This window comes from Tasmannia lanceolata, unplaced genomic scaffold (assembly GCF_043159265.1).
Source record: "Tasmannia lanceolata isolate RefF3 unplaced genomic scaffold, GAP_Taslan_0.1 ptg000037l, whole genome shotgun sequence".
Lineage (NCBI taxonomy): Eukaryota > Viridiplantae > Streptophyta > Magnoliopsida > Canellales > Winteraceae > Tasmannia > Tasmannia lanceolata.
In genome coordinates, this window is record NW_027518714.1 from 4,721,389 (window position 1) to 4,734,153 (window position 12,765).

A 12,765-nucleotide genomic window follows, 5' to 3' on the forward strand; every position below is an offset into this window, starting at 1 on the left:
TCTTCATTGGGTTTTGAGAACAAGGTTCGGATGTCAACCAAGTCCTGATACAGAGCGCTCACAAAGGCAGCACATTTTCCATGTTCAAATACAACCGAAACAAAACTAAGGGTGTGTTCCACAACCACTCTCCGCAGGGCTTCTCTGGAGCCGACGAAACAGGCGAACGAGAACCGCAGAAAGTCATGGGCTGAAATCTCATTCTCCTAGTTAGCATAACTGCATCCATCAGTTTTTTGTTCTTCTCAGTCTAAACACAACTCAGTACAGAAAAAAGCAAAAGAAAAGAGTAAATTAAAAGGCATAAAATTGTAGTACTAAATTCAGTAAGCAGACATGGAACCAATAAACAACAGTGTGAAAAAACAACTACTTAAGATCTGCCAAAGTTCAACACATACAAACCATTATCTGAAAGCAATTAACTAGTTCAGACGAGGATTAAAGAACTCAGACAATGTACCTTCTGTTCAGGTCCATGCATACTGCAAAATGAATAACTTAAAGAGGTAAAATCCATATCACTTAACAGCAGCATAATAACCATGACAACATTTGGTAGATTCAAGACATCAAGTCCTCTAAACTTCAAAAACAAACCCTACACATTCTATGAATTTGTCCTCAATTCTATGATTCACCACTACTAATAGTCTATGTTTGGCATTGAGGGAGAATCTCTGCCAGGTACATCTTTTCCCTGATAAGCATTGCTGTTCGGCATGTTGCCCATGTCCCTGTTAGGCACGTAACTGTTCTGGTAATCTCTGTTTGGCATGCCACCCATTTCTCTATTAGGCATTTCCCGGTTCTGGTAATCTCTTCCAGGCATTCCTCCCATTTCTCTATTAGTCATGTCCCTGTTCTGATAATCTCTGTTAGGCATGCCTCCAAAATTGTTGGGTGTGTCCCTGTTCTGGAAATCTCGGTTGGCAAAACCACCTGCATCTCTACTAGGCATATCTCTGTTGAAATATTCTCCACTTCGCCCAGCTTCTCTATCAGGCATACCTCCCATCCCAGGCGTATCTCTACGGGGCACAGGGTTTTGCATATGCTGATTGGGCATTTGAGGCCCAGGGTTTTGCATATGCTGATTGGGCATTTGAGGCCCAGGGTTTTGCATATGCTGATTGGCCATTGGAGGCCCAGGGTTTTGCATATGCTGATTGGGCATTTGAGGCCCAGGGTTTTGCATGTGCTGATTGGCCATTGGAGGCCCAGGGTTTTGCATATGCTGATTGGCCATTGGAGGCCCAGGGTTTTGCATATGCTGATTGGCCATTGGAGGCCCAGGGTTTTGCATATTCTGATTGGGCATTGGAGACATGTCTCTATTTTGAAAATCACGATTTTGCATATTCTCTCTCCGTCTTTCAAAATTCCTAGATCGATCAAAGTTGCGAGGTCTATCATTGCGTCTTGATCTCTCATTTGCACGTGCATTGTTTCGGACCCATTCCTCATGGTATTTAGGATCATAAGGCACAGCTTTACCATCTATAAAAGGTTCCCCTGCACAAAGAAAACCAGTAAAACAAGGAAAAATTCAGACGGAAAAAATAGAAATGATATATCAACCCTAAAGAGAGCAAAATACAGCTTAGGAACAAATAAATGACCAAGTTCTAGGAGCAATTTACTCCTTTGAACATTCGCCAAAGACGGCGACTTAACCAGGCATGCAGGATCTAAGCTCTATTTCATGAGGCACTTGTAAAGATCTCAGCAAAAACTGGCTAGGCCAGAAGACACTGATCAGGCAGCCAAAGCATGTTCCAGATGAACCATGAAATCAACTAATTCACCCACACATTGGAGGAATTGGGAAGACAGGATACCCGTTGCATGTTCCAAACAGCTGGAGCATATCAAACTATTGGCACCTATCATTTTCTTAAATACTCCAGCCAATTAAAAAAGGGCAGCTGATGAAGATTCATCTAACCGATAGATACAGTAACACGATACCTCTATTAGCAATTTAGTATATACAAACATGACACCTCTACTAGTAAAAAGGAACGTGCACCGCACATACAGCATCTTAATGAACTATTCTGATTGCATGTGAATTTAATAATAATGTTTAAGCAAGAAAGACAAGTTTATGGAGCTCATACAATTTTTGAAAAGAAAAGCCTAAGATATGAGGAGCCACAGAAGTGCATTTGCAATGCCAAAAAATACATGTATCAAAAGCATGTACAAATCTATATTCTAATGGAAACTATTGTTGAAACTACATATGTTGAAGACAATCAAGTTTATATATCCTTAAAAGCTCATTACATAGATTTTGACTGACACGGTTTGACCTATATATCATGCAGAATCCTTTGCTGAACATTGATTTGAACAATGCCTCACTTTGGACTGAAAATTGGTCTCAACTTTGCGTCACATGCATTTGCTATTTGAAGGTTTAAAGGGGAGTTTTAAAGGCCAAAGGGGCGTGATCCGATGTCATCACTTGGGTATTTTGTCATCACTATTAGCTCATATAGTGGACAAGATTTTAGATGTACGTCTAATCTCAACTATGTTCAGTCAATATAAAAACAGTAACTGAACAAATTCACCAATTAAATGAACCATCCAGCCTAGATAGTGAATACTATAGAGTAGTTAAACCATTCCATCCAAACAAATATAGCACATATCAAAGCTCCCTTGGGAGGGGATATAATCAAAATTCATAATCATAATTGTCGACAAAATAGAATACACTGGGGAAAAGATATACACAGAAAAGGGAAAAACACAATAAAGAGAACTAAATATTAAAGTACTGATATTGGAACTACCATGTTTTTATAACTGCACTAATTCATCTTGTCTTTTTTATTTAAACAGCTGTCAAATGTGGTAGTGCAAATATCACTACCCAAAGATTATTGTTCTTTTATTCTATCAAAGGAATAAATATTATTACAGAACTAGAATAATTTATAAAATATTTTTTAATATTATTATGCAATTAATTAAGAAGTACTTTAAAAGTAAAAAAATAATGTGTTAATTTAAGATAAAAACTCAACTCAACTCAACTAAGCCTTTGTCCCAAACTAGTTGGGGTCCGCTAAATGAATCCTATAGATAAAGTTCATGAAGAAGGTGAAAGGAATCTACCCGGCTCAAATTGTTAATTTAAGATAAAAAACTATATTTTAGAATTTGGAATCTGCAAACAACGCAAGACGACCACCAATTTAAATTCAACATGTGAAGAAAGGGAAGACAACCTCAACCCAAAGAAAGAAATAGCCTAAAAATACCATTTTTTATTCGTCAAGGAAAATGAGATTAAAGCACTATTCTATCAAGATTTAATAGTTCTTAATAAATTTGCATCTCATCTCACATGGAGTTTGAATCATGAGCAAAAAGGTAATTTTTGAGTCAGAGGGAGATTTCTTATCTAGTAATAGGATTTTCTGCATAATCGAAAATATCAGGCCATTTTCAATAGGTTCAACTGATATTCGGATTAGAGTTACATTATGGCCCGCATCAGGTATTTTGATTTTTGAAAGTGGGCGCTATTTTATTTTGTCCTAAATGCATTGTCATTAAAGAGCCGAGAAACGAATATATGGAAAATGGACTATGTCTTTAACTTTTGCTTAAGATTCTAGAAAATATTTGTGGTGCTTACACTATCATTCGGCATATGTTGCAACTGAAATGCAAAGTTCACAGCCATAGAAGCTATGATTTGTGGACACGGACACAGGGTGCCGGACACGGCAAACTCCCAAAATTTAGAAAAGGGGACAACGCTAAAATAGAAAGTAAATATACTCATAATTTGTGGACATGGATTCCTGTGCCGAGTTTCGACCAAGTTTCGACACGGATACAAGGTATTTGACATGGAAACCCCTTAAAAACTAAAAATAGTGTCACACTCATACACATGCATACATATAAAATTGCTAACACTTCTAGCAGTACATCTAAAAGTGTCTAAAGGAGTGTCGACACGTGTGTCGTGTCAGACACGACACGACACGTGTGTCGGAAATAAATTCGAATTGTCGGCCAAATCATAGCATAGAAGTATCTTGTTTTCATTTCTATAATGAAAAGCACAGTGAAACAGATGGGCAAGTATTCCAAACTACAAAGCTTATCAATTTGATGAATTCTACAGTGAAGATTGAAAAGGATAAGTGCAATCCAGATTCTGAAACAGGTCATAAAGAATAAAAACTAAGAAAGTGACACAACAATCTTACATTCTGTGCAGTTTAAAACAATGCCTATGATAGCGTTCTTACACTGAAGCAGAAATTTAAAAACTTTTGATTTTAAATCTTGCTTTAATTTTCATCCGAACAGATAGCAAAATTTACAAGACTACAATGCCTCCTTGATTGTATAGGCTGGATTGATATGCCTGTGCAGTGATTTGAGCCGCAGAAGTGCTTATACACTGACTTATTCACTCTTTTGGTTAGACATAAGTAGATCTCATCCAATTCTTACATGGCCTACTCACCTTTACCAGCAACCAAGGTTTCAAATTTCAGTTTCGGAATGCCTTTCGGCCCTTACCGAAATCGAAATTTCGGCCAAAATTTCAAAATTTAAGATGACATTCAACGAAATCAAATAAAGTAATATTTTATCTCGTACAAAATTTCAGCTGAAATTTCGTGAAAATATTAAATAATGAATATAATCTAGATTTTTTGGTGATATCCCTTAAATTTCGGACCGAAATTTCAGTCGAAATAAAGTAACGTTTCGGGTATTAAGGATCTCGCTTTCATTCTCCACAGAAACCCAAAATTTTGGATTTCGGTCGAAATTTAAAACCATGCCAACAACCTAAACCTCATTTCTCTCCTACCCATTTTTCCTCATGTCAGCTGACTATTTTCCCATATAAACAAGTAAACAACCAGTTCTGCACGGTTTATGAGGAGAAAATGCAAGAAAAGATCGAATAAGTATGGTTATAAATCACAAGCTCATGACAACTGAGAACTAACTATGGTTCCACACATCTAGACACTTCAATTTTAACACATCCCAGGCACTTAATTTTTTTCCACAACAACAAAAAATGACCAATATCAAATAGTCACAGAAAACGCATTTCAGTGATTCATATTTCAGCATAACTACGGCAACTAAATATTGGTCTTTCACTGATGGCAGAGTATCAGACTGTTTATAAACAGCGGTGGTGAATGCAAACAGAGAAGATCAGTTACCTTAAGAAAACTTTGGGATAAAATCGAACTTATATTGAATTGAATAAGATGGTTTTTTAGTGCAAGGTGCTGGGAAAGCAAATTTTTTAGGCCATTATCAAAGAATAAAGACTCAAAGCCAAGTTCAAATAGTAAAAGACTATAACTCTTGCAAGACCCAACAATAATCTAGAGATGTGGGTTTCAAAAGAAGAAAAAGCCTATACAAGCCTTTGGATCTATGTAGTCCTCTTAAAAAAAACTTTAATCTTAGATAGATTGCATCTTCAGTTATGAAAGTGTGAAAGATATCTTGTATCGAGGAACCAAAAGAGGATATAGAAGCCAAAACAGAGTAGGGCAGACCTCTCTAAAATGCACATATACAACAAGACAGAAGGATTATTTCAGATATAACTTCTCTTTAGTTCACAATAATAATATATTATTGATCTCGATGTATGCATTTACTTGAGTAATTGAAACCATATCATAAAGAACCAAATGTGTTATTTCCTGAAACGAAAATGTTCATCTCAATTTTAAAGTAGCAGAAAATGTAGGGAATGGGGAGAAAAATTAGAAGCAAACTGTGAATCTGAAGTTCAAATGGTCTTTACAAGATGCATCATACAAATAACATGAAGCACAATTCATATTAAGGCAAACAAAAATGACAGCGCATAACCACAAACTCAAATACCCAGCTGACAGTGCCAAACTGCCAATAACCAGTAAATGCATACAAATGCATTTGCAACAAAAATAAAAGAAAAAAAAAACTTAAACGAAAGACACGGATAAAAGATGAGGAAGTCTAAACTGAAGGGAGCCCTTGCAAAAAAGAGGTGAAAGGGCTCCCCCATTGGCTGCAAATCACCATCATGTTTGACTTTTCGGCAGTTATTAATGCATGATGGTGATGTGCACCAATGGGAGAGCCCTTTCACCTCTTTTTTGCAAGGGCTCCCTTCAGTCTAGAATTCCTCATAAAAGATTTGCAAAACCCAATTCTCAAAGCCACTCAAATTATACATTCAAAATGACCCAAAACAGCTACAGCAGCAACTAAGATCCACAAATTCAAGTGGCCTGATAGCATGAGAGTAACCAATAAAATAAATACAATTATAGCAACAAAATTAACAAGTTCAAAAATAATAATTAGATGATAAAAGATTCTTTTAAATCCAATCATCAAAACTGCCAAATTATATCAACAACAATAGTAACAGCAACTTGCAAACAACCCCACTTTTCCAGCAATTCCAATCAGTGCTAAAATCAGCATTTGGAACAATCAAATGAAAAAAAAAATACAAACTTTCATAAACAACAGCAAAGACACTTAAAACCCATGAACCAAAACACCAATACTGAAACATGGAACGAAAGAAAAGAATAATAACAACTAAAATCTCAAAGACCCAGATGGCTATACCAGGAAAAGAGATGCATTTAAGAGGACAAAATACTCAACTGTGAGATATATAAACATGCAGAAACACTTAAAACCTAAATACGCTAAAACACCCAAATTACAGTAAGAAAATGACAAGCAGAATGACAGCTTCATTGGTCATCAACAACTGGAGGGTTGTCATCCTCTTTAGGAGGCAAACATACAGCTCTCTATGTATATATGTGCTGTAAGTAAAAACAAAAAAAAGCAACGAAAAATATGAAGTAAAAGCAATAGAAACGGAAAAAAACTAAAATGGCAAGAAAAAAAGAGACAGAGACGGAAAAAAGCTTTGAGGCCTCACTCTCAAATTATTCTTTGCAGATAAGAAACTCTATAACCTTAATGGGCAAGAAGAAGCATGTCGCCCACGATGAGAAAAGCCAAGGAGGATGGTCATGAAGCGCTTCCGCATTAGAGAGAGCGAGGAAAGCCGTAGAGAAAGAGGGATCCAAGCAGGAAAAGAGATTTTAAGAGGAGAGATGGTTAGAAGGAAGTCGAGTGCGGTGGAGAGGTCTGGAGTGTTTGCAAGAGCAGAAGTTCATGCTTTGTTTTTTTTGGGGGATGGATATGCCAAGGTATAACAGCGGCGGAAATGACGAAATTGGTCTGCTGAAAGAGGATACGGTCAGAATATTTATCAAAAGATAGGCGGGAATCAAAAGGAAATTTAAGCAAAAGGGGTAGGAAAAGTAAGGGCTTGCTTTATATTGTTGGACGGATATGAAGGGGTATAGCAGAGGCGGAAATGACAGCATTGGTCTTTAAAGAGAGGATGCAATTTAAGCAAAAGGGGTAGGAAAAGTAAGGTCTTGCTTTATATTGTTGGACGGATATGAAGGGGTATAGCAGAGGCGGAAATGACAGCATTGGTCTTTAAAGAGAGGATGCAATCGGAATACTAATCAAAAGATAGAGAAGAGCGAAAGGGAATTCAAGTTAAAGGTTGTAATATTTATATATATTTATATATAGTAGTAGTTAGATTAGTGTGTGTGTGTGTGTGTGTGTGTGTACCTGCATTGACACAAAACATACGTACAATGCATGCATAAATAAATGAAACATGTATGTATGACTGAATGTACAAATGAGGACAATATTTCTAGTAGAAGGCTCCATTTCTTTCGATGTAAAATGGGCGTAACACAAATTATACGTACATTTTTCCACTTAAAATGGGCAAAAAAAAAATGTTTTACCCTCATTTTATGTTGAAAGAAACAGGGACTAAATATCAAATGACACATCACGCAAGATACCTTTCCATGATTATTTCTTGCATAGAAAACTAACTTCACAAATGAACCAATTCCTAGCCTCACCTCCATAATCTTTAGCTTGAACATTCAAGTAAGAATCAGGAAGAACCCACCGAACCTTGGGCAAAGCTACATTAAATCCACAAACAGTGTCAATAACATTCTTAAAATTCAACAAGGAAACCAACAAGTGAAGGTATGATGAAGTGTGGGCATACTCTTGATCTTGTATGAAAGCTCCTCTGAGACAATGCATCCAAAAGCAAAGTAGTGCCTCGTTGATACGGAGTATATCGATTTCTTTGCTTCCTCTTCACTGTGAAAATATGTTTACATAATAAAACAATCAATGATGTACGGAATCAATAAACTGAAGAACAAGAAAAATAAATAATTAAAAGGCAAGAGTGCAGACACAATACCAAAAACAGTGGGGCAAGGAACATGTCCTAATGTCTATGAAATTTAAAAAAATACACAAGATTCATTCAATACCTGTGAAAATACAATAGAATTCTCAGGAAATCCCAGGACCAATCCCACAAGAGAGAAAAGCGTCCACGTGGGAAAAACTTAAATTTTTCATTCAGTGACTCAAACTTGTTACAAGAGACCATTTTCAGAACTTGAGGATTATGATTTCTTTCAGTTTCTTAAAAAAATACCAAGAACAGTTTTGATCATTCACAGACACTACAAAAATTTATTTATTTTCAACCCAATCCAAATGTACATTGAAAAGCCCATTTCCAGAACCCTAAAAATAACTTATAGTTTCGGAACTATAATATAAGTACCACACATTCAGCAGAACTGGGAAACAAAATGTGACCCCTTAGCTATTTCAGTCAACTTAGTGAAATCAAAACAAAAGCAAGCATTCGACTGCATCGATAAAATCCATAAGGTAAATAAGAACTGAAACTCCTAAAACCCTAAAAAAACAAATGAGAAGAACCATACCAGATAGAAAATCGAACCCTAACCCTTAGCTATTACAGTCACTTCAGTGAAGATCAAAACAAAAGCAGCCATTCAACTACATCTATAAAATCCATAAGGTAAATATGAAGTGAAACCCCTAAAACCCTAAAAAAACAAATGAAAAGAACCATATCAGGCAAATAATCGAAAGCAAAACCCTTAACCCTAGGGATTGCAATCAACTTAGTGAAAACCAAAGCAAAAGCAGGCATTCCACTGCATCTATAAAAATAAATAAGTAAGAAGTGAAACCCTAAAACCCTAAGACAACAAATGACAAGAACCATATGGAGACATCGATAAAAATAAATAAGTAAGAGGTGAAACCCTAAAACCCTAAGACAACAAATGACAATAACCGTATCTAGCAGAGAATCGAATCGAAAACCCTAACCTTCCGAGCACCGACGAGAGGGTCTTGATATAGCTGTCAATGATATCGTCTCGAGTAGTGTTCTCTTCGGGCGGTTCCATAACAATAAGCCAGTGTTCAAAATCGCACCCATCCAATAAAATCGTTTCCTTAGGAGGACGGTTGCTCCAGTTTGGGGAAGGATCGTTCAAAGAAGAAGTTGTGGGGCGCGACGACAAGCATCGGAGACCAGATGCAGTCGGAATCCGGCGAAAATCTGTTAGAATTGTGAGAGGACGGAGACGAAGAACAGGAGAACAGCGAGCGAGATTAGGGAGGGAGAGAGAGGTGGGAGAAGTGAAAGAACGAGAGAAAAGAGAAGAAAGGGAGGAGGGAGAGGTGAGAGTGGACTTAGAGATTAGGGTTCGAGCAAAGAGCGTCACCGCCATTGTAAAACCCTAGAAATGACAAGAGAGACAGAAGGCAAAGGAGTGGTTTCGGGATTTTTATAGTGAGTGGACAAGATATATTGCTAGGGCTAGCAGTGCTTATGTTTGGTTGCCTTCCCTCAACGAAAAGTAAAGTAGAAAAATCCACTTTTTCACGGTACTTTCCACAGGATGCAACCAAACAGAGTCTCTTTTATTTTTTATTTTAATTAGATCCCTTTTATTCCTGACAGTTGAACATTAATTTTGAAAGTTTTGATTTTAAAGAAGAATGCAGTATCAGTGGAGAAATTTAAACTGAACATGCGGACATGCTCGTATTCAGCGTCCAACGGAAGTATCGCACTTTAGTTGATACGACGATAACATCTTAAAAAGTGTGCTGTTGTTGGATCAAATATCAACAATGGGATGATGAATACGAGTATGTTGGCTCATTCATCATATAATTTCTCATATTAATGAACACCCATGACACATGACTACATTTAAAAGTCCAAAACTAGAAGAATGATAAGTGCATTTAGGTGAAGTGAATCTAATGGGGCACTCGGTTTTTGTGCAGGCACGCATCAATTTACAATTTTTTTCTAAATTGAAGGGTGTGCTTGCAAAAACCCAGCCACGTGACCCCAAAATTGAATCCGCATCACCCACTTGCATTTATGTCTCCTATGATTTTACATTTCTTTAATTGTTCATTTTAATTGCGGTCGGGTGATGTGGATAGAGCACCTGTGCAGTTGGGTTTTTGAGTTAGTTTCAAAACTCCTCCGCATCATCATCGTAAACTCCTCCGAGTCAAGTCCCTTTTTACCTTATTCGTGTTCTTGTCCAGATTCACATTGTACCCTACTAAGTCAATCAAAACTCCTACGACTCTCCCGAGTTATGACGACTACTAATTCAATCAATTGAGTACTCAACCGCGTCATACCGAACCATTGTCGTTAAATTCTCGCTTATAGATCGAACAATCTAGGAAAGTTACAAGTAAGATCTACAAGATAACTGAGATCTCAAACACGAGATGATCTTATTGATAAAGCAAGAATCTAAAGCTTACATTCAAGATTCAAAGCAAAGATGATCTAAAGTTCTCAGAGAGAAAAGACAAGCAAAGCTCATAACTCTTTCTCTCTCTCAATCTCAAATCAGAAAGCTTGTTGAGGAAGATTCAGGTCCCCCAAATGAGTGGGAGCGTTCCCTTTTATAGTAGAAGAAACCATATATCTTTAGCTTGGTGTATTATCAACGTGTCATCTTCGTATTCGTCCTCTATTATTTAAACCATTCTTAGTGTATATTCTGTATAAAGCCACATGTCGCTATCAAGTGATTGTGGGATTAGATCTGTAATGACTTTTGCTGACGTGGCTTAAGAGAATCATGTGATCTTTTCATGAGCGAAGAGCAATGAGTGATTTATTTTAAGCCGTTGGATCATAGGATGATACGCATCGAAATCAGAGAACGTAGGACCAAATTTACCCTCAACATGAACCGATTAGGTTTCACTCTGGCTGCGTTTTGACCCACATCTGCATTTTGCAACAATGGTTTGCTCCCTTTAGTTTGGCATTCCTCTTTAAAATATCATTTATGTCGCTCCCACAAAACTGAATCAAAACTTCATCCTTTGATGGTGCAAAAATTGAATAAGCTTAGAAATTTGACCTGTTAATTCGAACTATGTAAAGAACGAGCGCAGAGACCCAATTTCTTGACCATGGAGTAATTAAAAATTGAATCAAAGCTCATATGTTGGGAAGTTAAGAAGTTGTTTGGTTTTGAATATTTAATAAAGGAAAGCCGCTCCAATCCATGATCCAATGAATATAAAAATTGTTATAATATTGTGGAATTCTCTCAATTCAAAACATTATGATATCAAAACATTCTCTCAAATCAAAACAAAGAATCAAAACAAAAAACAAGTACTGCACACAACCTGCTGCTTCACAAACATGCTTAAATTTCATGTGAAAAAATAGTCCTGCAAGGGCACCCCAATTGGACCCTTACAGAAAAATATAAATTTTAAAAAAAAAAAAAAAAAAGTAATAAAAAAATAAATAAATATATATATATATATATATATATATATATATATATATATATATATATATATATATTGGTGAGATGGTCCAATTGGGTTGCCCTTTTAGCTGGGTTTTTGCAAGAGCGCCTTTCCGCCCAGCATTGCTCGAAAATTAAATAAAAATTTTGTTTTTTAAAACTTTCTCTTATTTATGATTTTGCCACAAGTTTTCATTCATCCTATAAAAAATGAATACTCGCTTTCAAAAGTGGCAAATGAGACAATGTGAATAGCAAAACATCTATATTCTTCCTGTGTTGCCAATGAGAAGAAGGAATGAGGGACCTATGCACAAATGCCAAACGGGCCCACATGAAGGTTCTAGCAAAAAAGTTTGAAAACCCACTAATTAGACCTATGCGCACGTTATCACACGTGTGCCCGTGAGGCTCTAACTTTGTTTGGTTTGTACTTTGTATGCTAAAAGATATAGGTTCATAAATGCATAATACAACTAAGACTTTCCAATCCACACATCTTCCCAAAATTTAGCTCCCTTCCCCATCCCCACTCTAAATCTATCTAAGGACTCATGATGGGATCTAGACTCAGAAATAGACTTTCATGCACCTAACCATTACATAAAGATGGGTTCCTACCCCCTCCCACCGGGAAAAAAGAAAAGAAAAAGAACACACACACTTGTCCCTAATAATTTCGCGACATAAATATTCTTTTTCCTCATCATAGCTCCAAAGTCATTCTCCTAGTAATGCTTGTCGATCTTATTTGTCCAATTCCTATGCCTCCGTGCTTATTTAGCCTGCAAATTTTCTTCCATTTCACAAGGTGCTTAAACTTCTTGTTAGACTCTCCACATTAGCAACTACATGTAGCTGGGTCCAACATAAAACAAGTTATTAATTTTCAAAAAAAAAAAAAAAAAAAAAAACATAAACCAGGATAAAACCAACAGCATGGAAGCAACAAACATATGGTGTCATCAAGAAA

At 36.6% G+C, this 12,765-nt stretch overlaps 1 protein-coding gene across 1 annotated transcript; it reads right to left on the reverse strand.

Moving 5' to 3' along the window:
• Positions 1–358: 358 nt before the first annotated feature.
• LOC143860047 (uncharacterized) lies at positions 359–9,760 on the reverse strand. Its single transcript, XM_077370556.1, has 4 exons — positions 9,307–9,760; positions 8,147–8,244; positions 7,992–8,057; positions 359–1,515 (listed from the first exon to the last, which is right to left on the reverse strand). The coding sequence occupies exons 1-4, from the start codon at positions 9,711–9,713 to the stop codon at positions 647–649; spliced, it is 1,440 nt and encodes a 479-aa protein (XP_077226671.1). The 5' UTR covers positions 9,714–9,760; the 3' UTR covers positions 359–646.
• Positions 9,761–12,765: the final 3,005 nt, after the last annotated feature.

Excerpts from the sequence above, each read along its gene's own strand:
- LOC143860047 (XM_077370556.1), bottom strand. The coding sequence starts at position 9,713 with ATGGCGGTGACGCTCTTTGCTCGAACCCTAATCTCTAAGTCCACTCTC. Across the intron at positions 8,058-8,146 it reads GCTTTCATACAAGATCAAGA|CTTTGCCCAAGGTTCGGTGG; the intron begins GTATGCCCACAC and ends GATTTAATGTAG. Across the intron at positions 1,516-7,991 it reads TCAAGCTAAAGATTATGGAG|GGGAACCTTTTATAGATGGT; the intron begins GTGAGGCTAGGA and ends TTCTTTGTGCAG.